The sequence below is a fragment of the Denticeps clupeoides genome, chromosome 3 (genome assembly GCF_900700375.1).
Source record: "Denticeps clupeoides chromosome 3, fDenClu1.1, whole genome shotgun sequence".
Taxonomy (NCBI): Eukaryota; Metazoa; Chordata; class Actinopteri; order Clupeiformes; family Denticipitidae; genus Denticeps; species Denticeps clupeoides.
The window spans coordinates 5882611-5895076 of record NC_041709.1 but is presented as its reverse complement, the minus strand read 5'-3'; the positions used below and the strand labels follow the sequence as shown (position 1 = coordinate 5895076).

Below are 12466 nucleotides of genomic sequence, written 5' to 3'. Positions count from 1 at the left end.
ACCATGTAGTTCATGCACATTTTCCACTAATGGACCCACTCTCCACTGGACAGAAGAACAACAAGATGCAAGTGTTGCGTTTCACATTGTGATGTTTAGTGTGCAACAGATGTGTAATTATTTCTACACCTGTAGAAATCGGAGTTTTCAGAACAAAATTAAGAAGCTTTCTTTAAAAAAAAAAAAAAAAATTAGCAGAACCTTTTCAACCATTCTTTTTAAAGAGTCCTTTCTCAGAAAATAAGTGCCAGCCGGCCACTGTTGCTTTAGAAACTGCAGAGAAGCTAAACACAAAAGGAGCAGACAGTTAATTGTGGAATAAGAAGGCTGGCCTGGCCTTACTTAATTAAAGTGTAATGGATATTACACTCTGGGAATGAAGCTGTTCCTTTTCATCGCGCTCCAGTAGCATTGTGACTAGATGGTGGGCTGTCCTGCTCTGAAATCAGGGACGTGTGGACAGGGGGTTCAGTCAGGGCAGGGGTCAGTACGAAGCGGCACACTGGACATGTCCCAGACTGGAAAAACGCATGTCAAGGACATTAATTAAATGACACTAATTAAAGATTTTGTACATGTTTTTCTCAGCAGTATATGCCATCTTACCTTTCTGAGCCAGAGTGTCACGCAGAGCTTGTGGAACATGTGGTGGCACGGCAGCTGTGTTGCAATCTCATCACTCACGTACTCACAGCAGCAGATGGCACAGCACTGCTCCTGTCCTGCAACACACACAGAAAAGGCAGAACTGGAGTGAGAGTGTGACAGAAACAGACAGGCAGTGGAATGCATATCTAGTGTGGGTGTTTTTTTTTGTTTGTTTTTTTTTTTTTTTTTACAATGGATAGTTTACTAGGGTGTTTTTTTACACTGGCTAAATGTGTGCAGTAGTTTTGAAGCCCTGAAATGGCCCTGAACCATAAAGGGCTAGTGGGTAAGACACTCGCCTGTGAACCAGAAGACCCGGGTTCAAATCCCACTTACTACCATTGTCCCTGAGCAAGACACTTAACCTTAAGTTGCTCCAGGGAGACTGTCCCTGTAACTACTGATTGTAAGTCGCTCTGGATAAGGGCGTCTGATAAATGCTGTAAATGTAAATGCAATGAAGTAGATCATGTGACAGCAGCAGCAGACTGAACAGACAATGGCAAAATGTCATGAGAGGCAACCAGATAATCAGTTCGATGTATGTTTCGTTAAGTTTAGCCTTGTTCAGATGAAAAGAATAAAAAAGTATAACCAAATACTCTTCACATCACTAGTCATTTTCATTTGCTTTCAATACAAAATGCTAACACAAAGACTTGATAATGGATGTGCATGCGTCGAATAATTCAAAATGAATAGACTTGGCAGTGAATTCCTAAGCAGGGTATACATGCACAAGAAATGTTCCTACCGCTCTGGTCCTCCTGAACAGTTATTTGGGGCAGGCACTCAATGATTTGTTCAGAAGCTGGGGGGTGGGCCTGCTCCACATCTATGGACAGGGACTCCAGGTGGGCAAGTGCTGCCTGAAACGGTTATTAAATAAAAACACATCTCGCCCAGACATTTCTTTTATGATGTATTAAGAGAAAGGTTTAAAGGAAACATGCACATTAATAACCGTAACTGCACCTTTTACACCGAGCGAGCTTTCGTGGGAAGAATAGTTCCCATTGCAAATAAAGCAGTCTCAATTTTTTAAAAAGAGGGGCTTTTGTGGTGGACTGGGATTTTGTAATCTAAATTTAGAACAAATATTATCAGTATTAACAAACCTAATTTACTGAAGCATGCTCAAGCAGTGCATGTGTTAAAATTGTGGATTTCTCGTTATCTAGGACAGTCCAATGTTCATTAAAATGTCTGACACTCTTGGTGCACCGCTTTTTACCTCCATGGCTTGTGCAAGCCTTTCCTCCAGAGCCATGTACGTGAGCAGCTCAGGGTCCACATAAGAGATGGCCTGGGCCATCCCAAAATATTCACCAAAGTCATCCAACAGCCTGACAACACAAAATATGGCAACGGTCAGGTGACATCAGTGCTACAGTGCTACTGCAACAGCAGTTTTGTGTATTTAAGTTCCATAAACAGATTACTGGACAAAACTATTTTCCAACTTTTTGATTCCCCTGTGATAAGATAGGTTCAATTTGATGAATTATGAAGGTGGAAGTCATGGTAGTTTTACACAACTCAAAACATCAATCACAGTGCTGCTGGCTCTATTCAGTTCTGAACCAATAATGAGGCCCAGACCTCCACTCCGTGTCCAGGTCTTCGCTGACGCTGGAGTCGTCTTCCACATTGTTATTACTGTCCAGGATGAAGAGACCAGGGTGTACAAAGTGACTCATGCTGTCCAGGTCCTCATCGCTGCTGCTGGCTGCCTCCTCACTGTACATCACCCAAGGGACCTCGCCCTCTTCCAGGGGAGTTTGCTCCCTAAGCAGAAAAACACAGCTGGGATGTGAAAAAAAAAAAAAAGAGTGAAAATAAAGCATATCGCTGACACCAGTGAGAGTAACCAGAACCGGAACAGCTGTCAGTGAGCTTGTGAGGTGCTGTGCAATGTTGGTGCACTGACCCTGGGGTGAGGCGCAGCTGCCCAGGGTCCTCAGGACTGCTAGCGCGGTTACTCGGCAGCTCCCCCAGGTCTGGCAGAGTCTCCCAGCTCTCCTCGCTGGAACGCCGCTCCTTGTCTGCTCCAGAGTCGGACATCCATAAGGACGACCATTCACCCTCGCTGCACTCCGAGCTGGCAGCGCACGCACACACACACACGCACACACACACACACCCCAGCACATGTGAGACCTCAGAGAGCTAATCTGCTTAAACGTGGGAGACTTAAGCAGCAAACACTGAGCTCCAGTGACTCCACCCCCCCACCTCAGACGCGAACTGATGAACACATATACACGAATTTTACAGCTAGTCAACTATTCAGCACTCAAGACGCTGTGAGCGTGACGTCGAGATTCATGTCAATACTATTACGCTGTTTTTACTACGTCTAAATGCTTATTCGAGTCCTCTGATTAATACATCCTTCTTTCTGTACTGAGAACAGACTGGGTTACAGTTGCCCTTCTGCAAACCAATGCCTAATATTCAGGCTACTCTGAATATCATCTTAATGACAATATATAGTCAAGCCATATTAGCAACAATATCGCTTATTTGACATCTTTTCTAACATTCAGCGACAAAACACGTCCATCCTAGTAAATACCTGTCTTCGTCCTGCCTGGCTACACCACACTTTGCGGTGAAGTCATCCAGGCCCTGCCAGAGGTCATCTCTCTCTCTCGGCTGCGCTGTGCTGCTCCCCCCATTGTTTTCCTGAAGCTCTTCCCCGCCGCATAAGTGCGGGAGGTCAGAAGACAGGAACGTACTCAGCCTTTCCTGTGTCAGGAAGAGTGACGCGGCAGAATCACTCTCCCCTTTGCTGCCCGCTCTGCCAGCAGCGACATCTGCCTGGCGCGAGCGTCTCTTCTCGCGCCGCGTTTCGTTCGTCTGCTTGCGGATTTTGGACCTCACCACCATCTCTGCTCCAGGATTCCCTGAGCTGGATGTGGTGGACGTGCTCTCTGCACCTCTAAGGACGTCCGGGCCTGAGGATCTGGCTGTATGCGCCTCAAATTCATCTGGCCTGATGTCTCCACCAGATGTGCAGTCAGTTTTTCCATTAGCACATTTTGTCAGGCAAAATTCTGCTGCTTCAGCGGTCTGTGTGTCGTTTCTTTCAGACTGCCTCTCCAGGTAAGTGCATTCTGCCCCCTGCGATGTAGTCCAGACAAATGAATGCAAGCGCTCAGAGAGGGAGTCAGACCCTTGGTTCTGCAGCCCAATGGACATTTCCAGCTCGTCCTCTCCTTCGCTGCTCTCCGGCTCATAGGAGTCAATATTGACGAAACTCAGCACACCCGGGTTGGGTGGACCTCTTGCCTCCTCTTCCAATGCGAACCAACCACAGGCCTCTGCACTTAAGTCCCCTGCGGAGTCTACTGCAGCCGGGTCCTTGCTCTTTGGCTTTTTTTTGTGGCTGCCTGAGGAGTCCATGTTGATCCTAACTGGAGGCTGTTTTCTGCTGGGGGCTTCCTTATTGTCCGGTGATGGCAGCTCTGGATGTACAGAGTTTGGAGAGACAGGGAAGATGGCCTGCAGCATGGAGGAGATGTTTCCGTTCCGTGCTAGAAGGGAAACAAAAAAAAAATAAAAAAGTGGGAGCCTAGTGAGTAATACGCCTGCCTAGGGGGACTGTCCCTGTATCGACTGATTTTAAGTCGCTCTAAATGTCTGCTAAATGCTGTAAATGTAAAAAGGAGACATCCAAAGGACATAGTAGATGGTTAGTTGCAACTTTTCAGCAAACTTTAAAACATAGGATAAGTTTTTCAACTGGGTAAAAAATCTAATAATTATGACTATAAATACACACTCAGAACATGGCGCTCTAGTGCTTTAAAAAACAAATACATCTACCTCCTACTCCTAGTTTCAAAATACATGCAACAGTCTTGTCACCACCTACCTGATAAGGTGCACATCAAAGCCCCCATAAGGATTTAATCAGCTCTACTTATCTCCCAAGTTAGCTGATGGGTAAATTATATTTCTTAAATATCATAAGCAAATGTATTTTCTAAATGCTTTTAATCATAACAACTCAGTGATTAAGGGAACCTTGATGTGAAGCCAGGGTGTCTGAGACAAGTTTATATTTACAGCATTTAGCCGACACCCTTATCCAGAGTGACTTGTATTTACAAGGACAGTCCCCCTGGAGACACTCAGGGTTAAGTGTCTTGCTCATGGACACAATGGTAGTAAGTGGGGTTTGAACCTGTGACTTTGTGATCTTCTGGTTCATATGCAGCTGTGATATTCATCCGAATGCAGCATGAAAAAAATGTTTTTAGAACTTTTCCTAGCACGTTGGTCCAAACAAAAGAACACTCTCTCTCTAACTCTGTAACTTTCTCAAGCTGATAAAAGTGGGCAGTCTCCAAGCAATCCACAACCCTTTCTCAAGGTCATGGATCCATCTTAAACCTTCATATTATTAGAACTGCTGGACTCCTTGCAATAGTTAAGGTGAACAACATTAGCTCAAATCAACTGCGATTTACTTATTTTTTAATAGGAAGCCCAAAAAGATGCTAAGCATATTAAATATTGCTTATAGCCTCAGGAATACCCTATAAAACAACACGCTGTACACACATATCGGGGGCTCGGCGCTGACACTGTTCATCCGCAGCTCCTGCCAGTCCTCATTGGATGGGTTTCTGTGCTTGCTGGTGTTGGGCCGGAAGCTGACGTACGCATGCCTCCTACCGTACCTCCTTCCTGTGATGGTTTGATATCCGCCAGCTGGTTTGGTCCAAGCAGACTTGCCTGCTTCCTGACCCATGACCTTTGAGTATCAGAAACAAGAATGATTAACTTTAGAGTTTACCAACTCTCGACTTTATGGCACTTCCTATGTATAACCACAAAATTTAGACAATAAGAGCTAGAAACAGAATACTCTCAACACAGCCACAGTGTTTGTAATATGTCTTTTGTTCTAAAATGTCAGTAAAAAAAAAAAAAAAAAGTACCTAAATTGGTTAAAATATTGGTTAATTTTTTTTACTGCCCAATTCAACAACATGTTTAATTATTAAATCATGCATGAGCCACAGATACCGGCAATCATAAATCATTTAAAAAAAACGTCATTACTTAAACTGTTGTACCCAAACATACACTTATAATAATACAGCAATACACCTAAATATGCTTTCTGCAACGTTTATAATCAATAGTAGTTGTTTTTACAAAAATAATCATAATTTTTTTAATACAATATTCTTGACCAGATCAACCAGTTTCACTTTTCTACTGGGAAGGGGGAAAAATTAATTCCCTGTCTCTAGTCCACAACCCAACATAAAGCTACGGTCCTGCTCCGGGGTCGAAACGTAAATCGCAATGTCGCTGCGTAATTTACGAAGATTAAAAGATATATGCAGAGGTGATAACAGCATTCTGAACACCAAATAGTTTTCTTAAGCGGCACAACAAACGCGTGTTTGCGCGTTTAAACCTCTGGCATCTGGTGTCAAATTACAAAAAAAAAAAAAAAAAAACATTTCCAAATACTTCCCAGGCCCACAAATTATGGATTCGGAACACTACCTAGCTTTATCACGTTTCCCCGATCTACGGAAAGCAAACTTCACTCCAAAAACATTTAAATCGGTCAAGTCTGTCATCCATTTATCGCGACACGAAGTGCGGGGGGGAAACGAGAAGCCGATGTCTTCACAAGTCGCAGCGCGAAACGAATCAAGGAACAAAGCGCACGTCGCGAGGACCGGCCCCAGCCCAGACACCGACGAGAGCGACGGTGAAGGCAAACGCCTCGGCGCGTTAAAGGGCCTAGTAGCCAGTCGGCTAACCTGCTAGCGTTCGCTCCCAAACAAGAGCAGTTCGGTTACGGACAGGGCGCGTGACGTCACGGCGAGGCCGCAGACCGCGCGAGAACCGCGGGTGGCCGCGTGCCAGACGCGGGTCCGCGGCCCCGCGACGCACTTCAACGCGAGCGTGTCGGGTGACGCCGAGAATCGGCGTCCAAGTTTACCTGCGTCCTGACTCCGAGCTCCGGACGGCGGACCCACCGCCCTTCGTCACACACATCGGGGCCACGTGACACGCCTCAGCCAATCGGCTGTGCGAGACTCGGTCAGGCAGCGAAGGCTTTCTGACAGTGCACAATTATGAGTTCGGCCACCTGGCGTTGGGCATTATAGGAGGACCACGGAATACCCGTGGCACACGTCCGATTAAACATATTAGTTCTTTTGTGGCGCTTCTGTCGAGCTCAGCGTCTTTTTACTCTTTGGTGCGATTCGTTTCGTCTAGTGTGAACACGGTAATCGCACGAAAAGAGGTGGTGTCGATTCGAATCAAATCGCGAAACATTTACTTTTATGAGACGCCCTTATCCAGAGTGACTTACAATCAGTAGTTACAGGGACAGTACCCCCTGGAGCAACTTAGGGTTAAGTGTCTTGCTCAGGGACACAATGGTAGTAAGTGGGATTTGAACCTGGGTCTTCCGGTTCATAGGCGAGTGTCTTACCCGCTAGGTTACTGCATGGGTGGCAGTAAACAGGACCAAACGCTGTCACGTGATTTGAGAACGTCGAACTGTGGGTAAATTTCGCAGTTCCGTATGATTAATGCACGCCACCTTGTTATGCGCCTTCGGCGACTCCAGTGCATCAGTATGTTGTTTTTTTTTTTCTGACGTAACCGCGCTACATTTTGTTTTGTGTGTGTTTGTTGTGTGTTTTGGCTAAAGTAATGTAATGTAATATAATGTAAAGTCGCCTGGGCGACAGCCAACACGAGTAAATTTACTTTTACCATGCCCCCCCCCCCCTTCCTGTGTTTACGTTTGTTGACACATCTGACCAATCAGCAGAGAGAATGTTCTGGCGTTTTTTGATGCGATTGATTTTGGTTCGCTTGGATTTTTTTTTCCTGTGTGAAAGGCAGCCGAACCAATAGGGAAATGCTTCAGTGTTCAAAACTCACCGACTGATTCGGACCGAAGCAAACGAACTAAGGCCCTTAGTTATCCAGCCAATTGTGACATTTTACACTTTTACATTACATTACACAGGCATTGCATTTAGCTCTCGTGCAGACAGGCATTCCATTTGCTACAGGAATTTGAGCTTCCGGTTCACAATATTGAGACCGGGGGTCCCTCGATGCAGTTTAATATCTCCTTTGTACCACAGAATAAGTGTGTGTGACCTCATGAGTTCACCCCGTTCTTCTGACCACTACTGGATACGTTGATTAAAAAGGGTCAAAGGGTGAGTATTTTGCTGAGTATGCCAATTAAAAGTGAAGTGATTGTCATTGTGAAACACTGCATCACAGCACACGGTGCACACACTGAAATGTCTCCTTTGCATTTAACCCATCACCTTTATGAGCAGATGGGACAGGCGCCCAAGGAGCAGTGTGTGGGGACGGTACGTTGCTCAGTGGCACCATGGCAGCTCAGGATTCGAACCAGCAACGTTTCTTTACCCGCTGACCAACATAGAAACACTTACAGCACATGGTATTCCCAGGTGGTCTCCCATGCAGGTACTAACCAGGTCTGACTCTGCTTAGTTCACAAAATCTTAATATTTATGGACAATTTTTGTCATGGAATACACAGCTGGTGGGCAGGCATTCCATACAGAAATGTTGATTGTGCTCAGAAACAACCTGTAATAATAATGCTTGATCCATGGATGCTGAAGATGTTTGCTGTCGATTAACACAGATTTTCATTCTGTGTGATGATATTTCTAGTAATGTGACATTAATCCTACACACAAATCACAAATGCAGGTTTCTGGGGTCACACTCCATCACTGTCACACCCCTTCCCCCAACCTTCATTCTGGCTACCTACATACATCTAACTGTCATGACAAAGCACCAAACCTGTGGTGGCCGAGCCTTCCCTGTTACTGCAGCCTCCCTCTGGAATTCCCTGCCACTCATAACTCATAAAATGTAATCATATTCTATAAATAAAATGTATTATTGTTATTATTTGTATTCATTATTAATATTATTATTATTAAAAACAGTTGTGTCAGGATGTATATATAGCAATGAAACAACTCTATGTTGTGTCTTGGAGGTGCTCCTGGAGTATGAATTACTCATTAGCTGATATTTTGAATTGGGCTGCTGTGCAACACAGTATCCCAATCAATAAATGTCTGTTGCAATAAAATTCGAGGAAAGTTTGTACAAGCAAAGTCTGAACTGATGTGAACTGATGAACTGAAGGGCATATTGCTAAATGAAAATCGTTTATTTTTTATATTAAGATAATTTATATACTTATCAATAACAACAATTATATTGGCCATATTATAAACAAAATATACACAATTTTGCATTAAAGACAAAACAGACATTATAGCTAAACACCTTTACAACAGGAGGCCCACCGATCATACTGGAAGTGGTGGTGGTGGGGTGGTAGTAGCCTAGTGGGTAACACACTCGCCTATGAACCAGAAGACCCAGGTTCGAATCCCACTTACTACCATTGTGTCCCTGAGCAAGACACTTAACCCTAAGTCCCTGTAACTACTGATTGTAAGTCGCTCTGGATAAGGGCGTCTGATAAATGCTGTAAATGTAAATGTAAATTGTGGGGGGGGGGAGGAACAACTTTCTGCCTACGTCACTCGTGACGTCACGGAAGGCGTGCGCGCCCGCCTTTTTCGTTCACGCACAGGTACCGGAGGTCGGCGACTCGACGTCGGGAGACCGGCAGCGTGACAGCCGCGGCAGAGACGGGGAATAAAACAAAGCGCGGAAAGCTCAAGTGTGACACCATAACGCGCTCGTCTTCTCAGAATGACTTTTAGCGGCATCTCTGGCGGACGCGGAACGTGAGAGTAGCGTCTCTCTCTCTCTCTCCCTCTGATAATACGCATCGTTGACGGATGTAAACGCTCATTAGATGGTTCGTGTTTGTGCTTTTGTTGCCTTTAACATCCATAATTCATCACAACCGGCTACGGTCTGTGCGGTGACTCTTGTACAGCAAATCAACGAAAGAGACGCTTATACGGACCGAAAAGGGACTTTTCTGCCTTTCTTGTCACATCGCGAAGTTGTGAGCCGGTAGGCGGCGCGCGTGCGCGTCTCACCTCCTCGTTTTTATTATTTTTTTATTTTTTAAGGAACAGGGGAGGGAAGGAGGGAGGAAGGGAGGTATTAGCCCGCAGGAGGAGGGGAGTTGGGGGCAGGGTCGCTGCATGTGTCTTGTTGGCCGTCACGACTTTGCTGAGTCGCTCCAACTCTTCCGCGGTCGGCCGAAGTTCGGCGGCGGTGTGACGCGAGCGACGCCGTCCATATTTTCCTCCTCCCTGGGGTGGTGGGTGGAGAAGTTCACCCCGGGACGACGGCAGCGAGGAGTCATCACCTGGCCAGGACTCTGGCAAGAGAGAGCTAAGTCTCCTGGTGTTTTAAAACTACACGTTTTTTTGTTTTTTTTTTATATAATAATTTTTCCCTTCTTTGGGAAGAATACGACGCGCGCCGGTATATCCGACCGGTGAACCCGCTCGGCTTTCGGGATTTTTTCCCCCTCTTCCTTTCCGGGAAGATGAGGTTCAGCAAACACAAGCAAGTGACTGTTTTCGGGGCTGCCATCTGTTTCGTGGTGGTCTTCTCCCTGTACCTCATGCTGGACCACCTGCAGCTGGACCACAGCAAGAACAACCCGAGCAGCGGAGCGGAGCGCCTGCAGAACGTGAGTCCGGAAGGCGGAACTGTACTGTAAAACCAGCGAAAATGGTGTCAAAGGGGCTTCTTATCTGTGCTGAGTGTGTGAGACCACACAACCTATCCAGCCAGACAGTAGGATCATTCATTTTTTCAAAATGCTGTCAAAATCCTAAATTGTATTAAGATTTCCTAAAACATGCCTTTTTTTTTAAAGTAGCTCAACAATATTTAGTCTGGAACACTTTTAACTGTACAGTACACCAGTACTGTTTGGATCATTTGAATGCTGAATGTTTTATCGTGGCTTCTTCGCTGGTCAAGTGCCTCTTTATGTCATGCTGCTGGGTAAACAGATACTGTATCAGGGAGCAGATATGCACCAGTCACGCGGTCCCGCTCTCATTCTTTCACATTTCACTGTTAAGAGACGTCAGAAATGTAAACTCCTGGTTTACGTATTTCAGCAGCGTGCTTGTTTGATTCTTTTTTTTTTTTTCCTTGCTTTTTTAGATTAATGGGCATTATTGCTGTTTAAAAGAGATTATGTGGAAACACTGTACAATGGCAGCCTGCAACTGTCATTATCCATTACTTTATTCAGGATTGTTAATAATTATTTAATTGCGCAGATGGACGGTTGTACCAAATGTCATTCTTTCAACGGCTCAGCTCAAATATTTGGCATCCCCCAGGCACAATCATCTCAGAATTGAACCATTTTGTGGCATTTTGTCCCCCCCACCACCGCCAGCATTTTGGGCTATTTCCTAAAGTGTATTTATTTAGCCTGTAGTGCGTCGCTATTCAATACTGCAAAGTACAATCACCAATTACGCCATACGATATATCTGCACAGGTCTCCAAACATCCTGACTTTACATATCAATGGTCCGATAGAAACGCATAATCTCAAGGGCTAGTTAAGACATTGCATCTTTCAATGTGACATCTGAAAGTTCTAAGTTCCCTTTATGCCATGTGAAAGCATACAGCCGTGGCCAAAAGTTTTGAGAGTGACATACTGGTTTGCTGCTTCTGTTTTTATGCTGGCAGTTTGCATATAGTCCAGAATGTTATGAAGAGTGATAAGATGAATGGCAATATCCCTCTTTCCCATGAAAATGATTATAACCCCCCTCTGCATTGATGCCCTGCAACAAAAAGACCTGCTGAGATCATTTCAGTGATCCTTTCGTTAACACAAGTGAGAGTATTGAGGAGCACAAGGCTGGAGATCATTCTGTCATGCTGAGTTAGAATAGCAGACAGGATGCTTTAAAAGGAGGGTGAACCTTGAAATCATTGTTCTTCCTCTGAAACCATGGTTACCTGCAAGGAAACCTGTGCAGTCGTCATTGCGTTGCATAAAAAGGGCGTCACAGTCAAGAATATTGCTGCTACTAAGATTCCACGTTAATCAACCATTTATCGGATCATCACAAGCCTCAAGGAGAGAAGGTAAAGTGTTGTGAAGAAGGCTTCATGGTGCCCAATAAAGTCGAGCAACCACCAGGAACGTCTCCTAAAGAAGATTCAGCTGTGGGATCGGGGTGCCACCAGTGAAGAGCTTGCTCAGGAATGGCAGCAGGCGGGTGTGAGTTTTGGTGTCAAGAAGGGCAGCAAAGAAGCACCAAGGACAGACTGATATTCTGCAAAAGGTACAGGGATTGGACCGCTGAGGACTGGGGTAAAGTCATTTTCGCTGATGAAGACCCTTTCCAATTGTTTGGGGCATCTGGAAAAATGATTGTCCAGAGAACAAAATGTGACACTTCTCATCCAAGGGAGTGGCCTCACTCACAATTTTCCCTAAGAACACAGCCAAAACATCCTCCGACAGCAACTTCTCCCAACCATCCAAGAACAGTTTGGTGAAGAACAATGCCTTGTCCAGCATGATTGTGCGCTGCGCCATAAGACCCAGAATCCATTTTGAGATCAATCCTCAAGAGGCGGGCGGACAAACAAAAGCCAGCAAATTCTGACAAACTCCCAAGCACTGATTATGAAGGAATGGGTCACCACCAGTCAGCATTTGGCCCAGAAGTTGATTAACAGCATTCCAGGGCGACTTGCAGAAATGCTGAACACTGCAAATTTTGACGCTTTCCATAAACTTGATGCAATTGTCAGTAAAAGCAAAATGCATGCCAACTTT

The 12466-nt window shown here is 45.2% G+C and overlaps 2 protein-coding genes across 7 annotated transcripts in view; one reads left to right on the top strand and one right to left on the bottom strand.

Moving 5' to 3' along the window:
* Positions 1 to 74: 74 nt before the first annotated feature.
* On the bottom strand, positions 75 to 6714 carry pja2 (praja ring finger ubiquitin ligase 2). Of its 6 annotated transcripts, none has more exons than XM_028971914.1 (10): positions 6626 to 6714; positions 5221 to 5413; positions 4841 to 4873; positions 3227 to 4187; positions 2579 to 2749; positions 2251 to 2454; positions 1883 to 1994; positions 1403 to 1517; positions 607 to 722; positions 75 to 518 (listed from the first exon to the last, which is right to left on the bottom strand). In XM_028971914.1, the coding sequence occupies exons 2-10, from the start codon at positions 5408 to 5410 to the stop codon at positions 393 to 395; spliced, it is 2028 nt and encodes a 675-aa protein (XP_028827747.1). In that variant the 5' UTR covers positions 5411 to 5413; positions 6626 to 6714; the 3' UTR covers positions 75 to 392. The 6 variants fall into 6 exon arrangements, with proteins under 6 accessions (XP_028827747.1, XP_028827749.1, XP_028827751.1 ...); XM_028971916.1 differs by having other exon boundaries at positions 2251 to 2436; XM_028971918.1 differs by having other exon boundaries at positions 5340 to 5413; positions 6626 to 6696.
* Positions 6715 to 9897: 3183 nt separating this feature from the next.
* Positions 9898 to 12466, top strand: part of man2a1 (mannosidase, alpha, class 2A, member 1) — a 30679-nt gene continuing 28110 nt past the window's right edge. The window contains exon 1 of the mRNA XM_028974590.1: positions 9898 to 10333. Coding sequence (XP_028830423.1) covers positions 10187 to 10333 — 147 coding nt within the window. The 5' untranslated portion in view covers positions 9898 to 10186. The remainder of the gene's footprint in view (positions 10334 to 12466) is intronic.

Bases quoted from the DNA above. Each gene is read 5' to 3' on its own strand.
- pja2 (XM_028971914.1), bottom strand. From the start codon at position 5,410: ATGGGTCAGGAAGCAGGCAAGTCTGCTTGGACCAAACCAGCTGGCGGA. The intron at 1,995-2,250 runs GTCTGGGCCTCA...TTGTGTTGTCAG, and splicing joins GACCTGGACACGGAGTGGAG to GCTGTTGGATGACTTTGGTG. The intron at 723-1,402 runs GTAGGAACATTT...TGTGTGTTGCAG, and splicing joins TGTTCAGGAGGACCAGAGCG to GACAGGAGCAGTGCTGTGCC.